Source organism: Rhinatrema bivittatum, chromosome 8 (genome assembly GCF_901001135.1).
Source record: "Rhinatrema bivittatum chromosome 8, aRhiBiv1.1, whole genome shotgun sequence".
Classification (NCBI taxonomy): Eukaryota; Metazoa; Chordata; class Amphibia; order Gymnophiona; family Rhinatrematidae; genus Rhinatrema; species Rhinatrema bivittatum.
In genome coordinates, this window is record NC_042622.1 from 241547297 (window position 1) to 241560733 (window position 13437).

The 13437-nt window shown below is 45.0% G+C and overlaps 1 protein-coding gene across 3 annotated transcripts in view; it reads right to left on the minus strand.

The window, feature by feature from the left end:
• RAB3A (RAB3A, member RAS oncogene family) overlaps positions 1–13437 on the minus strand; it is a 136475-nt gene that overhangs the window by 81522 nt on the left and 41516 nt on the right. For all 3 annotated transcript variants that reach the window (XM_029614339.1, XM_029614340.1, XM_029614341.1), the window contains exon 2: positions 6613–6840. In XM_029614339.1, the coding sequence (XP_029470199.1) occupies positions 6613–6840 (228 nt within the window). The remainder of the gene's footprint in view (positions 1–6612; positions 6841–13437) is intronic.

Genomic DNA, 13437 nt, shown 5'->3' on the forward strand with positions numbered 1-13437 from the left:
TCGCTTCCGCTGACGTCGTGGGTCGGTGGGCAGCGGCCTGGGTGTCGGCTGGAGGACGGAGCTGCTGGAGGACGGGAGGCCGACCTTGATCGCGTGCCTGGGGGGCTCGTGGGCCTCGGGTGGGCTCCGGGCGCTCTCCTCGGCCGAAAGGGGGTGGTCATCTCACCGTTGTGGGTCAGTGGGCGGCAGCTTCGACGGCTGGAGGACGGGAGGCCAGCCTTGATCGCGTGCCTGGGGGGCTCGCAGGCCTCGTGTCGGCGGGTAGGTACCGGTCCGGTTGGGGCCTTGGGTGGGCTCCAGGCGCTCTCCTCAGCCGAAAGCATTTGACCTGGTTGAACCTAACAACTGCAGTGACAGTGGATTTCCTCCCTCACCCCAAAGCACTGACAATACCATAGGGCATGCAGTCACAAGGGGGTCATTACACTATTATGGCTAAAGGCTCCTACTGTAGCCGAAGTTACTCTTAAAGGAGCTGACAGTGAACCAAACAAAAGTGGTTCTGAAGCAAAAGGTGGACATTATAGCAATGTATGAGACAAAGAACTGCTATTATGCCATAAACAGGACATTGCTTAAACCAGCTGACATGAACTGTTTGAGGCTGCAGTGGCCTACACAGACATTGTATTCAGTTAAACAGGACATTCTGATCAATAAGCTCTCTCCCAGCACATCCATCATCACGCGTATCTGCTGCTAAGTAGAAAAATCAGCTTTTAATTACTCACCAATTAAGTACCCATGGACAGGGCATATCCAATCAATAAATGATCACCTCTGGGAGATAGGGGGCACTCACGTCTAGGTTCCCTCTTCTTCTTTAGTTCCTTTCTTCCCAGTTTGAGCCAAACCCATCCATGTTGCTACAAAGTTCCTGAATACCAAGGGCACTCTGTGGTTCCTGTCTGCAGATGTTGCAAGCCAGGCTAGTCTCTGATGTCTTATTGTTAGCATGCTAAGGTCCATCTGCCAGTCATTCCTTGCAGAAAAGCCTCTGCCTTCCTGGGACGGATGAGAAATGATTCCTGTCTAAATGCACATTGTGGAATTGTTTCCAGCTAAGCCATGGGGTCGTTAAGTCCCTGCACGTGTGGCCAGCCCTAGAGAGTGGATCTTGGATGGGACAGCCAGACTACTGCTGAGAGGTTGCTAGACGCTGCACACTCCTTTCTGAATGTACACATAACACCAGGGCTAGTATTACTTTCATTACAAAGCTAACTGCCCAGCATAAAAGTATTAAAAGTGTGGGTTGGGTCCAGATTCCAATGCTGGTGACAAGGCATTTCCCTAAGTCGCGTCTCATGTAACTGCCATTCATTGTGAGTTATAGCATGTCAAAATAAAAACCCATATTAGAAGAGCCGGCAAAATCATGGGAGTATCTTTTCTCGGTTTTACAGGGATTTGGATTTGAGGGAGACATATTACAATCGTGTATCATTACTTTACCAACATCCTAGTTCTATCATTTTGGCCAATGGTCTTATGTCCTCTCCTTTTGAACTCCAAAGGGGGAGGGGGGGTGAGGTAAGGCTGCCCTCTATCTCCCCTGTTTATCATACTTTATTTATTTTAAAGTGTTTATAAACCGCTTTTACAAATATAATTTAATCAAAATGGTTTACAATGGTAATTAATAAATCATAAAATGAAAACGATTAAAAATTACAAAAACCATAACAAAAAGTTAATAAAAACAAAGTGCCACTGACAAAAATCCAAATATTAAAGGGCTACAACTAGGACTAGCCTCCTTTAAGGTGGCTACTTTTGCAGATGATGTGTTAGTTTTTCTGCAAAACCTGCAGTGCTAGATTTGCAAACAAAATTTGGTGAATTCTCCAGGCTAAAGATAAATCTGAAGCTCTGGATGTAATAGGTGCCCTACAGACCACCTGGCCGGGCTCATTTCCCCTGAGATGGGTACAATCTGAAATGAAGTATCTTGGGGTTAAAATACCAGTGGATATTTGGAACATTTATGACTCCAATATTCTCCCTCTCCTTACAAAAACTAAACAAAAATTAAAGGAGTGGAGCTCCCTTCCCATTATGCTATCAGACAGGATTCAATTATTTAAGATGGTGGAGCTCCCAAAATTACTCTATGTACTTAAAATTTTACCATTGTAGGTCAAGAGAAAACACCCCTTGGCTTTGAATAAAGCTCTTGGATGTTTTCTGTGGAACAATAAAAGAGCACGTTTAAGTATATCCAAATTAATGAAACCCCTGCATGCAAGTGGGCTGGCCTGCCCCAATCGACAACTGTATAACATTGCTTGTTTACTAAGACATGTAAGTGATTGGCTGGCTGGAACAGAGGCTTTCTCCCTGACAGAGTTGCTACAAGAACTTACTCTCTAAGCAATCTTCTTCATCTAAACCAGGGGTGGGCACTTCCGGTCCTCGAGGGCCACAAACCAGTCTGGTTTTCAGGATAACCCTAATGAATATGCATGAGAGAGATTTGCATGCACTTTGCCTCAGTTGTATGCAAATCTATGTCATGCATATTCATTAGGATATCCTAAAACCTCGACAGGTTTGTGGCCCTCGAGGACTGGAATTTCCCACCCCTGATCTAAACCGAACAGAACTACTGAGCAGCTTGACAACCTTTCCGTTCTTGGAAGACTGTCGCATGGCCTGGAGGCAACTGTGTATCAAGCTTCATGTTCCTTGGAGAACATCGCCGTTTCTCTCCTATATTGGATACCCATCCTTTCAACCGGGCATAGAGAATCCTTTCTTTAGAGTTTGGGAACAAAAGGGGTTGAGCACAGTTCGTCAACTGTTTTCCAAAGATACCGGCCAGATGCGCTCTTATTCTGAATTGCAATCTGTCAACGCATTGCCACAAAGCCACTTTTATGCTTATCTTCAAGTAAGACATTTCATAGATCATAGTCTTCCAAAGCCTCTCTCATTCTCCAAGAGCTCTCCATTGTTTAAGTTTTTTTTATTTTCAAAAACAGCGAGTCTCTTGTGCCTCCATGATGCAAAGATTATGGCTTCCAGAAGATGTAGGCCTGATCTTGCCTTTGGTGAACTGTTGGAATGCAGATTTGCATTTTCAGCTCTCTGAGCAGTATGTCATCCTGTTTTAAGACCCTGGCCAACATTACAGAAAATGCCCAAGTTAGGGAAATACAATTTAAAATTTCTACAGCGTCTATATTTCTCCTACAAGAGCCTTTCAAATTAGGTTAGCCCCAACTGAAGAGTGCCTGAAATGTGGTACTATCAAGGCTACTTTCTTTCATTGTTTTTGGGTGTGTAAAGTGACAACGTTTTTGGAACCAAATCCTTAGATATTTAGGGGGTTTATTGGACAAAAATCTTCCATCATCATCGGCGTTATGTTTATTCAACTGCATACCAGAAACTACACCATGGACCTTAGCATCTCAATGCTCACTCTTGGTAAAAGCTTTCCTACTAGCAAAGCAGACTATTTTGAACAAGTGGATCACTGACGAGAAGCCACCTTATTGTGTCTGAAATTCCATCAATTAGCCGTGTTTGAACATATATCCTCCAAAAAATCCATGTCATCTCAGAAATATGATAATTACCTTAATATCTGGAATCCCTATATTATGTCTTTGAATGCCAGAGCCCACAGTGCACTTCTTGATACATAGTAGCTTCTGTTTGGATGTGGACAAAGTACATGAGTTTGCTGAATCGTTTTGTGGCCTATTTCAACGATTAAGGTCCACACGTCTTTTGCAAATTTTGGAATTTGTACTGGTAACAGACATGGTTACCGTACAGGTAACAGATACAGATATTTCCTATGTGCACTTGTGAATAAAATGAGAAGCTTAGGAGTGAGTGCCAAGGTGGTGGCCTGGATTGCAAACTGGTTGCGGACAGAAGACAATGTGGGATGGTAAATGGAACTTATTCTGAAGAGAGCGCGATGTTAAACGGAGTGCAGCAAGGATCAGTGTTGGGAACGGTCCTGTTCAATATCTTTGTGAGAGACAATGCGGATGGGATAAAAGGTAAGGTGTGTCTTTTTGCGGATGATACTAAGATCTGCAACAGAGTGGACAGGCCGGAAGGAGTGGAGAGAATGAGACGGGATTTAAGGAAGCTGGAAGAGTAGTCGAAGATATGACAGCTGAGATTCAATGCCAAGAAGTGCAGAGTCATGCATATGGGGTGTGGAAATCCGAAAGAACTGTAGTTGATGGGGGCTGAAGGGCTGATGTGCATGGAGCAGGAGAGAGACCTTGGGGTGATAGCGTCTAACGATCTGAAGTCGGAGAAACAATGTGACAAGGCAATAGCTAAAGCCAGAATAATGCTGGGCTGCATAGAGAGAGGAATATCTAGTAAGAGAAAGGAAGTGATGATCCCCTTGTACAGGGCCTTGGTGAGGCCTCACCTGGAGTACTGTGTTCAGTTCTGGAGATCGTATCTCCAATGGGACAGAGACAGGATGGAGGCGGTCCAGAGAAGGGCGACCAAAAAGGTGGTCTTCATAAAATTACTTATTTAAGTTCTTCAATCTTTCCTCATATGTATACTCTGGAGGAGAGGAGGAGCAGGGGTGATATGATATAGACTTTCAGATACTTGAAAGGTTTTAATAATCCATGGTCAACAACAAACCTTTTCCGTTGTAAAAAAAAAAAATCAGTAGAACTAGGGGTCACAATTTGAAACTCCAGGGCGGAAGACTCAGAACCAATGTCAGGAAGTATTTCTTCACGGAGAGGGTGGTGGATGCCTGGAATGCCCTTCCAGAGGAAGTGGTGAAGACTAAAACTGTGAAGGATTTCAAAGGGGCATGGGATAAACACTGTGGATCCATAAAGGCTAGAGGATGGGAATGAAGAGAAGAGGCATGGGGGTGGCTTGCTGGAATGGTGGCTACTACCTGGTGATTACTACCCTTCTCAATAAGCCTTCATACGGTTAATGCAACTCCAACATTTCCCCTTGCCGTTGAAGCAGAGAGCAATGTAGAAAAGAGGATTTGCAGTCAGACAACAACTGAACTGCACAGTCTGGGTAAACAAATAAGCGTGGGGGTAACTTGATGGTTGCGGCGGTTACTACCCTAAACCAATTAGGCCTGATACTTCACTTTTAATGCATATCCAGCGTAGCTCTCTGCTTCAACGGCAGGGGGAAAAGTGGAAAAGAGGATTTACGTTCAGACAACATCCAACAAGGCATTGATCTGTGCAGGCTGGGTAAACAAGCATCGGGGTAACTTGCTTGATGCAGCGGTTACTACCCTTAACCATTAAGCCTTATGCTTCACTTTTGATGCAGCTCCAACATTACTCTCTGCATCAACAGCAGGGGGTGGCAGGAAACTCAAATCAAACAGTTACCAACATGGGCCCTGAACCTGGTGGTCAGTGAGACAGATAAGTATGGGAAAATAAGTGTGGGAGCTTGCTGGGCAGACGGGATGGGCTGTTTGGTCTTTTTCTGCCGTCCTTTCTATGTACATTGTATAGGTTCTAGGGGTGGGAGGAGAAATGTACATTGATGTTAGGAAGCTTCAAAATTGTGTGTGCACTGTTCTGTTAATTGTTTGAAATATTTATAAATAAATTATATTTTAAAAAATCCATATTAGAAAAGAAAAAAGGTGTAATATAATTCTGTTCTTAGTGAATTCAGATTGTTTTATTGGCTGGGATACACATTTTTAGCTAAATATATGTGGCCATAATATCTCCTACACTACCGAGAAAACCAGTAAGAAAAGAAACAGTGCAATTGGTATGATAGCTTTTTTCCTAAAATTAGTTTTTTCAATTTTGTGCTAGATTCATAAGTTGTATGGGAAAATGTACAAAAAATGTTGCCCTATTGGGCCAGGCCAAGGGTCCATCAAGCCTAGAATAAGTTCTGTGGTGTAATTTCAATTCTAACTAATACAGATATATAACTACTCAAATTGTGGCTGCTGTAAGTCGAATGGTTCAGAAGATAATATGTGTAAGAGCACATACATGAGCGATTAAAAAAAAAACCAACCCCCTGCTAAAAATGACCCACAGATCTAGTTATACAGTAACCTAGCCCTGGAACCAACTTTAGCCTTCTTGGTACAAACCTTTGCCCACACAGCTGGCTCAATGGGATCTCAGACAGGTTGTGAGACAGCAGACAAAACCAACGACGGGTGTTGCATACAACCTTTCGGGGGCCAAATAGATCCACTGAGAAGGAAAGGACATGGCCTGAGAGGCCTACACTTGTCCAATTCAAACAGGTCTCTCAGTCCTGTGAACTCCAGAACCCAACTGGGCCTGTTTCCATCACACTGAATTTTTCTTATATGTATAAATTGAAAAAACAGTCACTTGCACTCTGCTTATTTTTTTGTTTTGTTTCAGTTACCTTTTATTTACCAAAAACAAACATCCCATCGATCATATACATTTAAGCTTGTAAATGAAAAGGGTTTTTTTTTTCCTTGAATCTCAGAGCTTGGCAAACCTCAGGAAAAGCAAAGCATACAATTAGCTGAACTAGAACATATGGCTTGGATTAGGATAACTGACTAAATTCAGATAGGAAGCGGGTTACAGCATTAGCCTGCTGAATTAAAGAGAATAGAAACCTTACCCAGATTTGCAGTTTGATCCTTTTGTCGTTTCGGTAGATGGTTTTGACTTTGAAGTCGATGCCGACCGTGCTAACGAAGGCGGGTGTGAAGGAGTCGTCCGCATACCGGAAGAGGAAGGAGGTCTTCCCCACGCTGCTGTTACCAATTATTAAAATTTTAAACATATAGTCAAAGTTCTGGTCAGAGGACTCCTTCTGTCCATAGCGGGAGTCTGTTGCTGAAGCCATCTGCAAAAAAAGGGGGTGGACACGTGAGCAGTGGGGGTGTGTGCGCACAGAACCAAAAAGACTACATAAGTCTTCAGCCTAGAATAAGCTCTGTAGTGGTGGAGCACCCAATAAATACAAGCTCGCCTGGGGAGGGGGTGTCAGCTCCTGAACCAACATAAATGTAGAGCTTGGCGGAGCCTGTGAACTTCCCTCCTTCCCCAGCCTGATCCCAGCAGTATGGGAAGCTCTGCGCAGAGTTATTACTACTGCCACTACGTCACCCAAGGCAATTCCAAGAGAGCAGCCCAGTCCTGGTTTTTGCCCCATTGCCTTCATAGCATTGTAGGACTCTGTCTCTTTGGGAAAAGAATTACATCTCCATGCCAAAAAAAAGGGTAAAACGCCAAGAGCGGACTGGCCTCTTTGGGTTGCCCTAGGGGAGTTGGCCAGTCTGCACCCTGCAAACTGCAGAAACAAAGTGAGCCAGTGCACCAGATCCTCTGTCAGCCCTAGGATAATATTCTGGCAGGTCACCAGCAGAGCAATTGAGCTGCAGTCTGAAGATGTTGATGCATTGCACACAATAAAGATGCTTTCATGAGCTGCAGCAGGATCAGAGGCCTGCTCTGTACCATGCAATATTAACATTTAGACTTCAATCACTGCCAGGCAGGTAGGCAAAGCAGGACTGGCTCTAGTCTAACTGGCACAGCTCTGGCATACTCCTCCCATCTCTTCCTCCCCACACACGATTTCCCTCACTCTCTGCCCAACACTAGTATTCCTTCCACAGTGCTCAGCATCCCCTCTTTTTCTCATTTCTGCTCCCTGCAGAGGCTGATCCTTCATCTACCACCACAGACAGAGGTCTCCTTACAGACACCATATGGAAAGGTGCAGAAGTCAGAATGCCAACGTATCAGGGGAAACAAATTTCTTAATAGTCAAATGCAGCTGTTAGGAGATGGGGTGACTCTTACAGAGCTATAGGTTGCGCATCTGTATTTTGGGTACTGTGTCCAGGGGAGAGGGGGAGTCACTGTGCACAGTCCCACTGTGTGTTGCCAGGGAGTCTTTCCCTCTGGTATGTTTTAGAATTATTAAAAAAAAAAAAAAAAAAAGGGATTATGTAGCACTTATAAAATCTACAATTCATAGGTGCCCAATGATGCTGTTGGTGTCTTGTCAATGTTTAAGATCTTCTCAGTGCACAGGTTTGGATCACTTCACAGATAGAGAGACTTGCCTGGAGGTGACAATAATATATAACAGCCACCAGTCAGCAACAGCTCCTAACTTTCCATAAAAGCTCTGTGGTGGCCATGCATCTTCAAAAGGAAAAAAAACCCCACTTTTTAAAATCTGTTAGGAATTATTAGGAAGGGAAGGGAATGGTTAATGGAACGGAAAATGTCATAATGCCTCTGTATCGCTCCATGGTGAGACCGCACCTTGAATACTGTGTACAATTCTGGTCGCCGCATCTCAAAAAAGATATAGTTGCGATGGAAAAGGTACAGAGAAGGGCAACCAAAATGATAAAGGGGATGGAACAGCTCCCCTATGAGGAAAGGCTGAAGAGGTTAGGGCTGTTCAGCTTGGAGAAGAGACGGCTGAGGGGGGATATGATAGAGGTCTTTAAGATCATGAGAGGTCTTGAATGAGTAGATGTGACTCGGTTATTTACACTTTCGAATAATAGAAGGACTAGGGTGCATTCCATGAAGTTAGCAAGTAGCACATTTAAGACTAATCGGAGAAAATTCTTTTTCACTCAACGCACAATTAAATTCTGGAATTTGTTGCCAGAGGAGGTGGTTAGTGCAGTTAGTGTAGCTGGGTTCAAAAAAGGTTTGGATAAGTTCTTGGAGGAGAAGTCCATTAATGGCTATTAATCAATTATACTTAGGGAATAGCCACTGCTATTAATTGCATCAGTAGCATGGGTTCTTCTTAGTGTTATGGGTAATTGCCAGGTTCTTGTGGCCTGGTTTTGGCCTCTGTTGAAAACAGGATGCTGGGCTGCTAGATGGACCCTTGGTCTGACCCAGCATGGCAATTTCTTATGTTCTTAAGGGGCGGATTTTCAGAGCCCTGCTCGCCTAAATCCGCCCAAAACCGGGCGGATTTAGGCGAGCAGGGCCCTGCGCGCCGGTGAGCCTATTTTACATAGGCCTACTGGCGCGCGCAGAGCCCCGGGACTCGCGTAAGTCCCGGGGTTCTCCGAGGGGGGCGTGTTGGGGGGCGGGCCCGGTCGTCGCAGTGTTTAGGGGCCGTGTCAGCAGCGTTTTGGGGGCGGGTACGGGGGCGTGGCTACGGCCCGGGGCGGTCCGGGGGCATGGCTGCGCCCTCCGTACCTGCCCCCAGGTCGCGTCCCGGCGCGCAACAGGCCCGCTGGCGCGCGGGGATTTACTTCTCCCTCCGGGAGGCGTAAATCCCCGGAGAAAGGTAAGGGGGGGGTGTAGACAGGGCCGGGCGGGTAGGTTAGGTAGAGGAAGGGAGGGGACGGTGAGGGGAGGGCGTTAGAGGATTCCCTCCAAGGCCGCTCCGATTTCGGAGCGGCCTTGGAGGGAACGGGGGTAGGTGTAGCTCGGCGCGCGCCGGCTACACAGAATTCATAGCCTTGCACTCACCGATCCAGGATTTTAGCGGAGCCGCGCGTATCTACTAAAATCCAGCGTACTTTTGCTGGCGCCTGATGCGCCAGCAAAAGTACGCCTATTCGCGTTTTTTGAAAATCTACCCCTATGTTTCCCATGTAAACTAGCAATGGCTTTATTTGACTCCAGGACTTTTCTCTGTGAAGAACTGGTGAGAGATGATCTCCCTGCTGATGCAAGCCTGCAATCTAAGCTTCTTGTTGCAATCTAAGTCTTGTTGCTTCAAAGATTGGTTGCCATCCCACAAGAGGAGCAGGAGATCATTTTGCACTACCCAAAGCCAAACTGAAGCCACGGAGAGTTCTTCCATTTTCCTGCTGTGATCTGGGGCATAGGGGCTCAGAAGTAGAGTTCAAATCCAGCTGGAGTTCGTAAGGACTTTTTTTTTTTGTGTAAATATCTTTATTGGAACAGTCAGAGAATAAACAGTAATAACCACACAGGGAAACATCAGTTGAGACTGAGTACCACATAAGAAGTCCAAATAGGTAGCACAATCGTAAGCTCAGCACTATCGAACTCTCATAGTACATTTTTCACGTTATATCCAACTGTCAACCATTTTATTTTTAACACACTAAAGAACCTTGAAGAACCTTAACCCCTTATTTCCCCCCCTCCCTCCCTCCCTCCCTCCCACTCTGCACCAGCATCAAATATAAATATAAAAATATATAAAAATAGAAATGTAAAGGAAAATGAGTAAGGAAAAAGTCATAATTAATGAGCAGTGAAGAATAAGGTCATTGGTGGTACAAGGCTGCCATATCAGTTCGTTATAAGGCCAAATATGTAAAGCTCAAACCTAATATGAACAAGATGATGTTGGGCCTTATCAAGGTAGCACTCCAGAGTCCTCTGCTGGTAGAAGAACAATATATGACTGCCACAGAAAGCGGACTTTCGTATATTTTGCTTGAGAAACAGATTTCGCCATCAGCAGCTCCATATGCAGTAATTTATGAAATTTGGTCTTCCACACCTGATTATAAACCGGCACTGGTTGTATCCATTGCGCCAAAATCGCAGCCCGAGCAATTAGGATGATCTTCTGGAAAATGCAGTTTTGGCTGCCTGTTAATAATGAATCTGTCATCCTGGAACATCCAAACAGCCAAATGATTGGGTCCAAGGGAAGAGGAACTCCCCACATAGAACAAACCAAGTTCTGTAAAGTTGTCCAGAAAATCTGCACCTTGGGACAGGTCCAAAAACAGTGATAGAAATCTGGGCGCTCAGTAGTACATCTAGTACATTGCCTATCTTTAGTAAGTCCCATACAATAAGCTTGACACTGAGAGTAAAAGGCTTGATGCAAAAACTTATATGCCTGATCACGAAGCGTAACATTAGCCACTGATCTAGGTATAGAGAGAAAACAATCCTGCAAATCACTTGGAAATATAGCTTGGGGTAAGCTCTTATTCCATTTCGCTACTACCCTGTCCAAATGTTGCATAGGAAGCAGCTTCGTCAGAGCTAGGTAATATTGGGAGGCTGACTGGCGTTTCCCATCTTCCCCCATTAGAAAATCCCGCACTTTGTATCCGTGCGCAAAGGCCGGATTAGTCTTCAATTCAGCCAACAGAAATTGTCGAAGCTGTAAATAGCCGTAAAAATCCGTTTTTGGAACAGCAAACGCATCCATTAACTCCTGGAAACTACAAATCTGATGTTGATCTGTCCCTTGAGTAAGTAATTGCAGCATACTATGCAATCCTTTTGAAATCCACGCCCGAAATATCGGTTGCGTCATGCCAGGTAAGAATAATTTATATCCTCTGATAGGTAGACAAGAGGACGAACTCTGAGACACTTGGAGCTGCTGACATAACCATCGCCACATCTGACGTAGAGGTCGGACCACTGCACTGCCACTGATTAATTTTGGGATTAAAGAATCTGGAAGGTGCAGAATAGCCCCTGGAGCATGAGGTGCCATCCAAGCTATGTAATGATCCATCGGAGAGTACAGAGTCGTATGACATACCCAATCTCGGAGGTGGCGCACCAAACATGCGTAGTTATAGCGTTCTATGTCCGGACAATTGAGACCCCCCTGACCTTTTGGCAACATTAGTATTTTTAGAGGTATACGGGCTTTCTTTCCATTCCAAAGGAAGTGTTGTAACCCCTTATTGATTTCTTTAACGTCCTGTTTCCGGAGCCAAACCGGAAGCATATGAAAAAGGTACAACCATTTCGAAATTTCCATCATTTTTACCAAGAGGAGTTTCCCTGAGAGAGACAAAGGCAAATCCCTCCAGTCCAAAAGGTGTTTAAGCATTTTCTGTTTCAGGGGAGTTACATTTAACCCATACAGTTTACTGGGAGAAGCAGGTATATAGATGCCCAAATACTTTAAGGAGGTAGTTACCCACTTCAATGGAAAAGTACCAGACCAGGTGGATTTTAAAGTCCCTCGTATATCCAAAGCTTCAGATTTTTCCACGTTAATTTTTAACCCAGCAAATTTCCCAAACATAGCTTGGAAGTCTAACACATGGGGAAGCGAGACAGCAGGATTGCATAGGAAAACTAACATGTCATCAGCGAAAGCTGCCACCTTAAACACCCCATGTTGGTAATGAAGCCCTTGAATAAAGGGGGATTCTGCCAGTTTCCTTAACAAAGGGTCTAAGGCCAAAATGTATAATATAGGGGATAATGGGCACCCCTGCCTCACCCCACGGGCAACGCAAAACGCTTCTGAGATGGTATCGTTCGCTACAATGTGAGATAGAGGCCGCTGATATAAAATTGAAATCGCCCGAATCAGCTGGACAGGAAACCCAAAACGCCCAAGGACTGAAAACATATAGTCCCATGAGACCCTGTCAAAGGCCTTTTCTGAGTCAAACCCCACTGCCAGGGAGTCAATGTTATAATAGTGCGACATTTCTATAGCAGAGAGCAGCCTGATGACATGACCTCCCGCACTCCTGCCTCTCACAAAACCCGCTTGATAGGTGGAGATGATGGATGGCAAGACAGAATTAATTCTCACAGCCAAAATCCTGGCATACAATTTCAAGTCGCAATTTAAGAGAGAGATAGGGCGGTAGGAGGATGCTAAAGTATCGTCTTTCCCAGGTTTAGGTAGGACAGTAATGTACGCCGTGTTGAAATACGGGGGAAAACTATTCAATTCGCGTGCCTGATTGTAGAAAGCCGCTAGTGGGTCCACCAGGGAGGAGCTAAGAATTTTGTAATATTCTATTGTGAACCCATCAGGACCCGGGGATTTATGGTTCTTCCCTGTCTGAATAACCCCTCGGACCTCTCCGGCAGTAATGGGCCTGCTAAGAAAATCCCATTTGTCCTCCGGTACCTGAGGTATCTGGAGACCCTGAAAAAACGCCTCTTCCTCAGTCTTGCCCCCCTTCCTGTCCTCCGTGTATAAATTTTCATAAAACTTACACAAGACAGTACAAATATCCATACTGGACGTGACAGAGTGGCCCAAATGATTCTTGAGACTCCCTATAAAAGTTTTCCTCCGTTTATAGCCACCATCCGAGCCAGTAGTTTACCAGATTTATTCCCATAGTGAAAGAAAAATTGGTCAGTGGCCTTTAACGCTTTCTGTGCTCGGAGATGAAGATGTGAGTTTAGGGCAAGCAAACAAGCCTTATAGGCCTCTTTATGGGACTGTGAAGGGGAATGCGCTAATAAGCGCCGTGCAGCCTGGAGTTGCGAATCCAATTGCAAAATACGGGCATTTAACTTTTTCCGTTGCGCAATAGAATAGGCTATCACTTCCCCCCGGAGGACCGCCTTACTTGTTTCCCAAAACAACGCAGGGTTACTCTGATGTTGCTCATTTGCCTGTGCAAACTCCTCCCACTTTTTGTGCAAGTAAGTGTGAAACTCCTTATCTGTATGCAAAGACCCAGGGAAACGCCATGACTTTCGTCCCCCCTGAATAGTAGAGAGCCAGAGGTCAACCCACACT